General features: G+C 43.4%; 1 protein-coding gene across 2 annotated transcripts in view; it reads right to left on the reverse strand.

Annotated features, from left to right (window-relative positions):
• CNTNAP2 (contactin associated protein 2) overlaps positions 1-12301 on the reverse strand; it is a 1645619-nt gene that overhangs the window by 15794 nt on the left and 1617524 nt on the right. For both annotated transcript variants that reach the window (XM_075125590.1, XM_075125593.1), the window contains one exon: positions 8786-9016. In XM_075125590.1, the coding sequence (XP_074981691.1) occupies positions 8786-9016 (231 nt within the window). The remainder of the gene's footprint in view (positions 1-8785; positions 9017-12301) is intronic.

Raw genomic sequence — 12301 nt, forward strand, 5'->3', positions numbered from 1 at the left:
GCTGGTCGTCTCAGGAATTAACTCTTTCCAGCCCAGAGCACCCTCTGCAGGCCAGTGTTTTGTCTGCCTCGGGCCCCGTGTCCCTCCTGGACCCCGGTCCCCTTTACCTCAGGGTTCTGCCACAGCAGTACCCCCATACTCTGGGTCTCCCCTCCCAGAGGAACCCCTAACCCTTTAAACCCACCCTGCCTCAGTGGCTACTGATTGAGCTGGCCACAACTGTGGCTGCTTCCCCAATCAGCCTAGCCTTTCACAGCTGAAGCCCTCTCCAGGGCTGTTTTTAACTCTTGTTTTCCAGGAGTGGGGCAGCTGGCACACTACAGTCCCATATTCTTCATAGAAATATGCTTATGATATGAATATGGCATAAGTAAGATGTATTTTATGCAAGATGGGTGGGTCATGTGAGATCAATGGAAAGGTTATGATTTACTGAATATGATTATCCAATGTGTATGCATGTATCATTTCTATATCTGAAATTAGGTATATTAACTATGTAACAATTACAACTGTGTTTTCACCTGGGGAATGCCCACCAGACAGTATGCAAACAGCCTGGATGGGCCATTAGGGGCAAGTCTTTGAAGATGCTAATCTCCCTCCTTCCTGAGAAGTTTCCTGGGATGCTGCTTTGACACAGCTGGGATGCTGCAGCGTAAGCTGATCATGTCACCTGGTACTGGACACCATCTTCGACTTCTCGTGTTTTTCCATTAAGATGAGGTGGGGGTCAAACTGGAAAACAAAGGATTCCTGCCATATGCAAATCTCATTTTAAGGCTGGGGAATGAGTTAATCTTGATTCTTCTCCAATGCCTCCCTGCCCAAGAAGGAAGACTGATGAAAACACCTGAAGGAACAATGGAGCTAAGCTGGGGGGGGGGGGGGGGGGGAAAGGGTCTGAGCCTAAGTGAGAAAGGTCTAGCCTGTGAAAGGCATACCTGGAGATTTAAGCTGCAAGTGGTGCAGTTTACCTTCAAGAAACTCTGTAACCTGCATAAAACAACATTTAAGGTGAGAATTTGCTACTATTAACCAGTTAACTTAGTGTATTAAGTTTAGGTTGCGTATTTTGTTTTATTTGCTCAGTAATCTGGTTTGATCTCTTTGCTATCCCTTATAATCACTTAAAATCTACCTTTTGTAGTTAAGAAACGTGTTTTTTTGTTTATTCTAAAACCAGTTTGTGTAATTCATAACTGGGACTGGGGGGCGGGGGAGCTGTGTATAACCTCCACACATTGAGGGAGGGGGCGGATTTCATGATCTTACGCTGTATAGATCTCTATGCAGTGCAAGACAATATAATTTTGGGATTGCATCCCAAAGGACGTGTATATTTGCGTGCGGGGCAATCCCCGAGCTGAGTCCTCCCACACAGAGCTGATCTCAGTGTCTGTGTATTTTTTTCCAGCTGGGCGTGTCCCTACCTGTGTGTGTGTGCTGGAGAAGGCTTGAGGGCCTGGCATAACAGGACAGGGTGAGGGAGCCCAGACTGGTGGAACGGGCAGGCTCAGTGGGACCCCAGTATATCAGGTGGCACCCCAAAGGGGTGGTGGCAACCTGTCACAAACCACACGTAATTTTCCACATGGTATTGTGTCAAATGCTTTACTGACGTCCACATAGATTAGATCTATTGCATTCCCCTTGTCTAAGAAATCAACTCTCTTATCAAAGAAAGGTATCGGCTAGTCTGGCACCTTTGGTAAACCCATGTTCCATTTATCTTTATGTCTTTAATTATTCTTTCCTTAATCTTTGTTTTAAAGTGGGGTGGGGAATAGCTCAGTGGTTTGAGCATTGGCCTGCTAAACCCAGGGTTGTGAGTTCGATCCTTGAGGGGGCCATTTAGAGATCTGGGGCAAAAATTGGGGATTGGCCCTGCTTTGAGCAGGGGGTTGGACTAGATGACCTCCTGAGGTCCCTTCCAACCCTGATATTCTAGGATTCATTCATAAGTCAGCACTCAAAAGTCAGACTATAGTGGAGAATGACTTGTTGAATTTCACCACTACACCATCGCCAGAAAGAGTCACCATGGCAACAGCGAAAGACTATGCATTATAAAAATACTCAGCAAGCTAAACAAGATAATGCTTTAAGATAAAGTTGTTCAATAGTATGGCAAAGTGCCAGAAAGGGGGGTGAAGCAGCATTTTAACTCTGGCAATGAATCCAGAAGGAAATGGAAATTGTATTAATTCTAAATGTATGTGAATTCAGTGCCAACTACAAGTGCAAGAGACTGAAGTCCTGTGTTTAGCACAGGCAATGGCAGTGCATGCCTCCCCACCAATATGTTGCAAACCTGACTCACAGGAATCACTTCTAGGCGCAGGAGGGTGATTTAGTCTCCAGGGCACATTCTAGTTTTGTCACTATGGCTGCAAAAATGAGAGATAATCAGTAATAGTTGTGGTATGGACACCTGCCTGCTTAGAAATGGATTGAGACCTAACTGTGGGCATCCAAGTTTGAAATGTTGTCTTAAGCTAATAAGCAGCACTTGTTTTTCACGGTAGCTCTGGGATTATATTGCTAGCACTATCAGGTGGTCTCATGTTATTTGACTGGTGAACCCCTGCTGCTCACTCCCCTCCTGAACATTACTCCTCAGGGAATTCCGTGCCAGACAATTAAAAATTCTGCAAGTTTTATTTGTCGATAAATAAACGTGGAGGCTCCAGTATTGCAGCGGGGAGCAGAGGCCACTGGCTGCAGGGAGGTGGGAGATCACCCTGCAGCAATCCCTGGGGACATTGGTGGTGAGGCTTCACCCAACCCTGACACAGCACAAGGGCTGGGCCTGCCCCATAAACACCGTGGGGTTCTGCTCCTCCGTGCCAGGCACACTAGATGTGGACAGGCAGACTCAGCCCAGCAGGATCCAAGTGTGGAGAGGCTTAGTGGTGGGCATCTGGGTATGGGGCGAGGGGTCTGGATGCACAGGGGTTGGGCAAATGGGAGATGGGTCTGACCTGGCACCTTCTGGAGTATCCTCAGCCCCGTCCCTCCACAGTGATTTACTCTCCGCCAGCTGCTCTGGGTGCCCGAAATGATATGCCTGTGTTGCTGGGGTGGGGCATGTGACCGCTCATGCGGCTTCTCTTTGCTTTCCTGTTACAAAGTCATTTTTCTGCAGGGAAGCAAAGAAATCTGCAGTGGACATGAATTCTGTGTGCATGCAGTGGCGAAGAATTCCCCCAGGAATACAACATGCACACACATATCCCTGCAATGACACCAGTGATAGCACCCATCATAGTGTTCTTCTTGTCCCTCCAGGGGATCTCTGCTGGTAGGTAATGATTAGCATGATTCCTGTAGCACTGGCAGGACACAGAGTCAGAAAGGGAGCTACTTCCTGCAATATCCATCCATCTTGAATTATTTTTGGAGCAACATCTGTTTTAGCACAGTTAACTAACCAGTGTGATCTATTCTTTTACATGAGACCTTACCCAAGGTCTAGCAACAATACAGATGTACAGTAGCTTAATTTCAATGGGATCTGTGCTCAGCACCTCTGGTAATTTTATGCCACTGATTTAGGAACCTATGTATGGATTTATGAGTCTAAGTTTGGGGACCCAGGTTAGAAGGTTTTGGCTTCAGTCATCCTGCACCAAGCTTTTGACATTGCTGGATCTAAAGTGCAACTAAACTGTGTGGGTGGAAATCATAATACATCTGAATAGATGTATCTGAAGGCTACCTAGCAACCACAGAGGCGGTTACTGTTCAGTTACTTCACAAGACATGTTCTTTGCAGCCATTTCAGTGTGAGAGGGTGGGAGCTGACTATATTCCAGCTGCCTTTCCCTTTAGCACAGCAGGAGTTAAATCTGCGACTTTCAAAGGACCATTGTCATTCTCCTCCTATCCAATTTAGTGCCTAAGGAAATTTACACTAAGAATTGAAGTACATCTTCCAGTTCTAGAACCAAAGGGGGGTCTTATTTCATACCTCTAATTTTTCATGTACTTTCCCCACACACTTCACACTAGAAAAGCTTTTGGTATGCAAATTTTGGATGGTTTGGGAATTCTCTCACACTAAAAATCTCCAGTGTGCAAACTACCAACTTGCTAAAGTAAGTGACATTAGAAACAAATGTGTTGTTCATTACCATTCATTAATATCATGTGTGTGAGTCCAAAGTCATATTGTCTACAATACGGTCAGATTGGAAGTGACCTTGGTGGTTTTTCACCTTTCTCTACAGTCTGTGGGTGCGGGTCACTTACGAGGACTATCTGGGTATTTCTCACTTAATCATTTCCATGCTACTGCCGGAGCCTCGGGCGTTGGTGCACCTCAGTCAGGAGTGCTGGGTGGGGGGTCAGGGAGGACTGCAGGTGGAAGGGGTGGGAAGGGGCCCCCACTTGCTCTGGCCCAGGGCCCCCACAAACCCCTAATCCACCTCTGAGCTTAGTGTGTGGGTGCTGGATGGTGTTTGTGGTGGTGGTGTTTGTGGCTTGTGATATACAGGAATTCAGACTAGATGATCTGATGTTCCCTTCTGGCCTTAAACTCTATGACTATCTTTTCTTGGAGTGAAACAGTCAACTTCTTTAGACCAGCAGAGATCCTGTACATGGACAAAGTTGTTCTTAATTAACATTGATGGAGGGATGGGGGTATCACTGCACTCACCTCCCTCACCTCACTTCATGTCTTTGACAGTGAAACTACACTAGTTCCCCTGTATGAAGGGGATCCAAGAGAGGGGGTACCTGTTCTGCACCACGGTGGAGTGAAGTATATGTCAGGCATCACTCAACGACCTTTCACTCCTGTCACTGTGACACTACATTCTACTCACTGTGGAATTGTTAGGGCTTCACTTTGTTTCTCCCCTTTGTATGTAGCAGTTATTTACCAGAGAGGTGTAGAGTGATTTTAACCACCCCTCTACTCTCACTGAGTAGTGGAAGAGAAATGAGAAGAAATCCCTGGCTCCCAATCTTGATGTTGCTGCCCCCCACTGAGAATGAGGCTGGGCCCCCTTTCATGCCAGCTTCCAACTGAATGTGTTAAGAAAAGCCCTGCCATTACTTCTGAGTGGACAATGAGGGACTCTTGCCAGGTTGTCCTTCTTCAGCTATGACAAAACTCCATGTGTAGTGAACTTCTTTGTAGGAAAAAATTCCTTTAGTTATAGTAGTCCAACTGCACTAGTTTATTTTCAGTAAGTTAAAGTGGGGCAGGGCCCTTTTATTTAAAAAGCATAGGAAGGTGATTTTATAAGTACACTAGACTGAAATGGGGGCATGAGGCATAATCTTCAGGCACCAATGTATTGGATGATTTCAGAGAAGATGAGCAAAAGGCTAAGAGATCTTATGAGGAACAATTAATAAAACTAATAGCGTTATGCTCCCCTCTTACATGGTACAAGGGGAAGGAGATGGGCTGAAATGTTACAAAAAGTTGGCTGTATGGAGGGCATGTGCCATATGGTAGTGTCTCTCTATATGGTTATATCTGTACCATGAAGCTGCCAACACCCCACTGGCTGGATTGGGGATCCACAATGTTGGAGGGTGTGACACATGGCCAGAAAGGGTTAAAACATCCTGCAAAATAAGTGTCTCAAATTCAACTCTTAAAGACAGGTGGGGAGATAATGTTTGTGTTTTTGTGTATTTACATATGTATGGGTAGTAGTCAACAATGTAATCAACGGTCCCTGTCCATGCTGTATTCTGATAATTCAAAGATCAAAAGAACATCCTAGCATTTAAATGAAGTGTGAACACGAGATATCTCTGTATTTATCTCTCTTAGAAATGTATAGCAAATCATTGGTGAATGGTGGAGGAACAGGCGATTGTCGTATGTTAATTTGTATAGTTAAGTACTGGTGATAGACTGCCTTATGTTAATCTGTCTGAATAATTAACAATGATGCTTAGGAAATAAGGCCCTAATATTCCCCCAGGGGCTCAGACTTGTCAAAGGAGACCTGAAATTGTATAAAAGATCCTTGGAACCTGATCCTTTTTTATCTCAGATCTGCTTAAGCTTCATCAGGGGAAGTTTCAGTCGCAAGATGAGATCCCAATTAAGCTGCTACACCCTGATATGCTATTGGACTATAACCTATGAACTAAATTCTAAAAGAACTCTTTGCAACTACAAAACTCATCATCTCTGCTATGAATCTGAACCTCAAGAATTGATCTCATGTCTGTATGTATATTGAACTTTTAACCATACTCTCTCCCTTTTTTTTTTAAAAAAGTTTAGTTTAGTTAATAAGAATTGGCTGTATGCGTGCATTTGGGTAAGATCTGGAATATTCAATAACTTGGGGGGTAATGTGTCTGATCCTTTGGGATTGGTAGAACCTTTTCTTTTATATGATGAAATAGGATTCTCAGAAATCTTCATCATATTTGACTTGGATACCTGGATGGAGGTCTGAGGCTGGGTTACTTCAAGGGAATGGTGTTTGTAACCGGGCAATGACTCACTGGCGGCGCCTCCTGCTGGTCGTGTCAGGGAATTAGCGTTCCAGCCTCTGGAACGCCCTCTTCAGGCCAGTATCTCGCCTTGCTGCTGGCTCCTGTGTCCCTCCCAGGACCGCAGTGCCCCTTTCACTGGGTGCTGCCCCTGGCGGTACCCCACAGTTCTGGGTCTCCCCCTCCCAGGGGAACCCCCCACCCACTATTCCTACCTTGCCTCAGTGGTAGGCTCCTACCAGTCACCAGCTAGCCCCTGCGCCCTGGGGCAGACTGCAGTATGAGCCATTCATCACAGGCAAGGTTGGGTTTGGACCTGCTGCCTCTGCCTACCCATGGCTGCTCCTGCAACCCCCATTCCTAATAGGCCTTCCCAGGCCTGCAGACTGGGGCTTTCCTAGGCCAGAGCTCCCTAGTGCCCTTGGCCTTTCCCTAGCCCTGCTCCAAACTAGGTCCTCCATTCCGGTCTCTACAGCCAGGTTCCTCCCTCTCAGAGCTAGAGAGAGAGTGTTCTTCTGCTCCTGGCTTCCCTGGCTTTTATAAGGCCCGCTGGGTCTGTTTGGGGCATGGCCCCCAGCTGCGGCTGCTCTGCCAATCAGTCCAGCTCTTCCCCTGCCCCAGCCCTCTCCCAGGGCTATCTTAAACCCCTCTGGATCCAAGCGGGTGTCCACCCCGCTCCAGTGTTGTTTGGCCTTCTGAATAACCAGTAAGGTATAATAGAGAAGCTGTTTATTACTAGCTTGGTAAATCTAAATATTGAATTATCCACCAGCTTTGGGGAGTGTCTGCCCCATTCTTTGCAGTTCACCCTAACTGGATAACCTCAGCTGGCCCCCATTGGGACCCCGGTCACAGAGGGTGAAGGGTGGGACATCCTCCCTCCTTTCTCATCCCTGGGGAAATCTGTTCAGAAGTTAATATAGCCTCATACAACCCCCCTTCCTTGACAGAAGAAAAATTCAAAGTAAACTCAGCAAAGAGATCCGTAGAATTTCCCAGTCCCCACAGACTTTTCCTGCAAGGAGCCATGATGTGAGCCTATGGTTCTTTGAAGTTGGTATACTTACCATGGCCTGACACTCAGACTAACAGATGGATAAAGCCACAAACCAATCGATCAAGAGAGATAATTAGGTATAAAAACACTCGGGACCTGATTCTGATCTCACCTACACTGGCTTGACCTCAATGTAACTCCAATAACTTGAACAGCATAACTCGTGATTTACACTGGTGTAAGTGAAATCAGAATTAAGTTTGCAGCACTGGGCAGACGTCAATATAGGTTTGGTTTGCATAACTCTGAAGGGAATGGAATAAACAAATTTGTTTAATATTTTATCTGAAGCCTGGGAAGCTGAAAGATAAACCACTTATTCTAAAATCAGGCGCACTGTGTACTTTCCAAGGCTGCTGGTAACAGCCAGTCAGAGAGCAGGATGGACCTGCTAAGATCAGCAAATTGTTTTGGTTTCCCAGCATTTTCAGCCTGAGATGAATGTGGTGCTGGCTAATGGGGTTTCTCATTAAAAATGGCCTAGGGAAAGCAGACACTGCAAGGGTAGAAAACAAATTTGCAGTTTAGAAACATATTTGCTCTTAAAATTAGATACTTTTTGGATGGGGCTGCACAATAGAATGTATTCATTTATCAGCACAAAACCAGTGCTGTGAACAACATATTTGTCAATACTTGCACGTAATATAACCAGTACTCCATGGAAAGTGGGACCACAACAGCTAGTTTTAGGCTCATGATTTAAACACTACAAGATTTATGCAGAACAGAACATGAATAGAAATGTTTTAAGGACTGCTATAATGCCATTCAAATTTAACATCCATCTGCAGTGTTATGAGGCCAAAGGCTCACTTTGCTGGTATATAAGAATCAGAAAGCAAAACGAGCATGAAACAGACCAGTGAAGCTTCATTGTCTAACGTGATTAAAATGCGAAAAACCAAACAAGCAGCACAAATATACATATGAAATGTGTATTGTAGAGAATGTATATGCTGGATGCAATGAAGGATGCGTTCTTTCTCACCTGAACTGATAATGTAAGGATGCTAGAGAGAAAGACAGACATGCAAATATGTACTCCTGCCTACCACAGGGCACATCCATTAATATTTCTCCACACCTTACTCATGAATTTAAAGCCAATGATAAATCCCTTCCTTTTTTGTTCTGATTTTGCACCCCTCATTATAGTCATTGTTCTACCTTTGTAAAATTCATCCAGGATAGATTTTTCCATTTAGTTTTAAATGCTCAACTGCTTTTCCTTGCAGTCAGTCCACCCCTTACCTGAATCTAAATGCCAGGGGTCAGTGGCAGCAGACATTGGTGGGATGGTCAGTGGAGATGCTCCGCAGTTGGATTCCACTAGCTCCCCTTGAACGTGGACGTGAGAGGAGGTGTTGGTAGGTCTCAGGGCTGCCTTGAGTGGGGCAATCTGGTTGAACTGCACTCTAGACAGGCAGCCAGTGAATCCTGGTGTGTTGTATTGATAGATATCTTGGTCGATCTTCCCAGTTTCTAAGAAAGAGAGAGAATAGACTCGTCAACGCAACTGACCAGGTTGGAAACAATGCAGCTCAACAGGTGTGGTTTTAAACACCCATTCTCAGGAAAGCCCCCACATTTCAGACCTTGCTAGGTTTCTCTACCCTGCAGTACTGATTAAAGTGGGAATCTTCAGGCTTTGACATCACTTGGCGACACAACTGCTCTAACGTTGAAATGAGAAAGACGAGTGGGAGGGATCAACACAAGGTGCAAAAAACTCTTCTCCAAATAAAAAATGAAAACAAAGGAGTAGCTCTGAGGACTCTTCCAGTCAGTTTCTCTTTTCACTCATGTGGAACTGCTGCTGTGACTGTTTCCTTTCATTCATTCTGGCCTGTCTCTCTTCAGCTCCTCCTTTGACAGCCCCCCACAGACAGCATTGTTACACATTTATATTTACCATTAATTGTCAGTGCTTTCTGTGCTTCTCTCCCCATTTGCTTTTTAGAAAGATCAAGAGCTCCCTTGGTCTAAGGTGGGAAATATCCTCTCTACTTCCTCCCTGTCATTAGGAATTTTGAAAAAGCTGTCCAGGAGACAGCAAATTCTTAGACTCAAAGAAAGCTATATGTTCTCAAACACTCACCCTTGCCCCAGAGTTTACATCCACTAAAGGCATTTTGGAAGTCAGACATATTACATCCTGCTGCTGTGGATTGATATACAAGATGTTAAGATGAATTTGTGCACAGACTGTAAAACTCCATTAGGTCCTCTTGACCGTCCTACTTCCAAAAGATTTGGTAAAAAACCCTGAAACAATACCTACAAAACATTTAGCACATGCCCTTCATTTCTGCCAGAACCTGCTTTTTAGGTAAGAGCGACTCTTCACAGTACATAAGGGCTGAGGTAACAATATTGGTATTCTGTATCAGTTGTCTGCATTAGAGAGTAGATTAACATTATAAGCCATTACTACAACTCCAAACACTCCATTTTCATTGCAGGGAAGAATTCAACTTAATTTTCTTCTTGATCATGCAGAGAAATAAAAATGAAACATGACAGAATGATGTTTGTGCTGCATTAAAATGGTTTAATCTGGAGCCATTGCGAGAGTGGTCATATGCGCCTTTCAGATTCAATTTATTTTTTCTGGGGTCTCATTGCCTGGGTCACCAGTGACTAGGATTGAAATTCTGGCCTCAGTGAGGTCAGTGGCAAAACTCTTATTGACTTCAGTGGTGTAGGTTTTTATTTGTAGGGATGGAGAAAAGGAAACACCTCAGGTTGCTCAACAGCAACCATTTTAGACAATTAAAGAACAGTGTTAACATGTCCTATAAAGGAGCCAGTTAGAGATAGCATAAGACAGTATATATATAAAGCAGGCAAGAAAAAGAAAACAACTCCTCCCCCGACCCCCCAAATAGGGCTCATATTCAGTTCTCCCAGCTGTGTGAAACATTTGCAACAAAACCCAAACCACATGAAACATCTGGGTCTGAGCTTTGCTACTCACTTCAATTTTAGAACAGCACAACAAGGTTCTGATCCCTGACTGGACCCTGTAGGTGCTACTGTAATAAAAATAATAAATATTAATGCTACCTCTAATATTCATAATGATGTTGCATCAAAATGAGTGTGATTTACAGTTTCTCTTCGTTTCAGTGTTATACCTAGGGAGAATGCGGCAGTTTCACTTTGAGATTCTGAGTGCAGATGGAACGGGGTTGGAATGACTGAAGGGAGAATATGGATCAAAACTGAACAGCCTTGTGAACCAACTGCATTTTGCACAGATCCAGTTTATACTTGTGTCTCTTTGATTTGGAATGATAAATAACAACAACAAACATTATATATTTATATTGGTGTAGCCCTTAAAGGCCCAACAGTATTGGGATGCAAACGCAAAGACAGACAGAATACTTGTCCTGAAGAATTTATAAGCCAAGAGGGGTGAGCACAGAGATATGATAGCACATTCGCATTAGAGTCTTATATCCATTGGTACATGAACTGATTGGCCTTATCCTTCCCATTTTATCTTTTCCAACCCATCTGAAAGGTCCCTTCTTTCTCTGCCAATTCAAATCTAGCTTTTATTGGCAATACAGCTACTTTTAATGAGCTGTCACTGTACAGTGACTGTCATCTGTGACAAAATGGACATATGCTTAGAAGCAGGTTAAGGACTAGATTGAGCCAATTACAACAATTGTATTAGTGACCTGGCTCTTCCAGCCAGCCCTCCCATAAGAAAAATGCAAATGCAAGACCCTACATACCATTTGCAGTACCAGCATTATGTTTTCCAGTAATTTTGTTTTAAATAAAAAATACGTATTTTGTATGTAGCACTTTGAAGTTATCCCGAAGACAATGTTAGTGAATTTAAATTTATTACCTGTAAGCCCTATCACTCTTTCAAATAAACAAGATGCGTACCTTCCCTGAATATTAAAGTGTCCCTCACTATAATACAATATTTCTTGAAATAGAACAGCTTACAGAATACATGTAATTTATTACTGGAAGTCCTTGTTTCTTTAGGAAAAGGAATCAAGTTATATTGCAACCACTCCTCTACTTAAATTCTGTAACCATTATGTGATGAACAGTTTAAGAAATGCATCTTGTTCATATTTATATGGCTCCTGGAGAACTTAATCCAGTAACACCAAAAACATAATCTCACTTAAAATCTTAAATGAAATGATGCTGATAAAAAGCTACTAAGATGATGAAGCAAATACATTTGTGCTGCATTAGCAGACTCAGTGACAGATATTGGCTCCAGTGAGCACTTAAAAATAATAAAACACTTTGCCAAAGACCTGCATTTTTGTTAAAAAAAAATCCACAAATAACACAATGGTGCAAGATATCTCATAAATTTGTAATCGTCTCACATCACATCCACATTATTGAAGAGGGATCAAATGAGCCTTTTTGTACTATAACTATGCACAAGTTTTTCCTTTGCATGTCCCATGGGGCTCTCTGTCCTGATGTTCTCTGATGTTAGGCTATTGTACTTTGTCTCCCATCTCTATTAGAGTCTGTTATATAAATACATTCCTTTAAGAGTGTAACCATTATAAAATGAACTACGTTATCACTGCCATGACTAAATCCATTTCTCCCCCAGAACAAAAGAGATTTGCATTATTTTTAAAAAAGAAAAGAAATGCACAATGCAACTGTATTCCTTTTAAAAAAAAACCTTCAGCTGTTAAACTAGTACAAAGTCATACCAATTAATGTTGCTAATTTTATCACTTTAGGGCCTGATTCTGCAGCCCT

The sequence above is a fragment of the Caretta caretta genome, chromosome 2, assembly GCF_965140235.1.
Source record: "Caretta caretta isolate rCarCar2 chromosome 2, rCarCar1.hap1, whole genome shotgun sequence".
Taxonomy (NCBI): Eukaryota; Metazoa; Chordata; order Testudines; family Cheloniidae; genus Caretta; species Caretta caretta.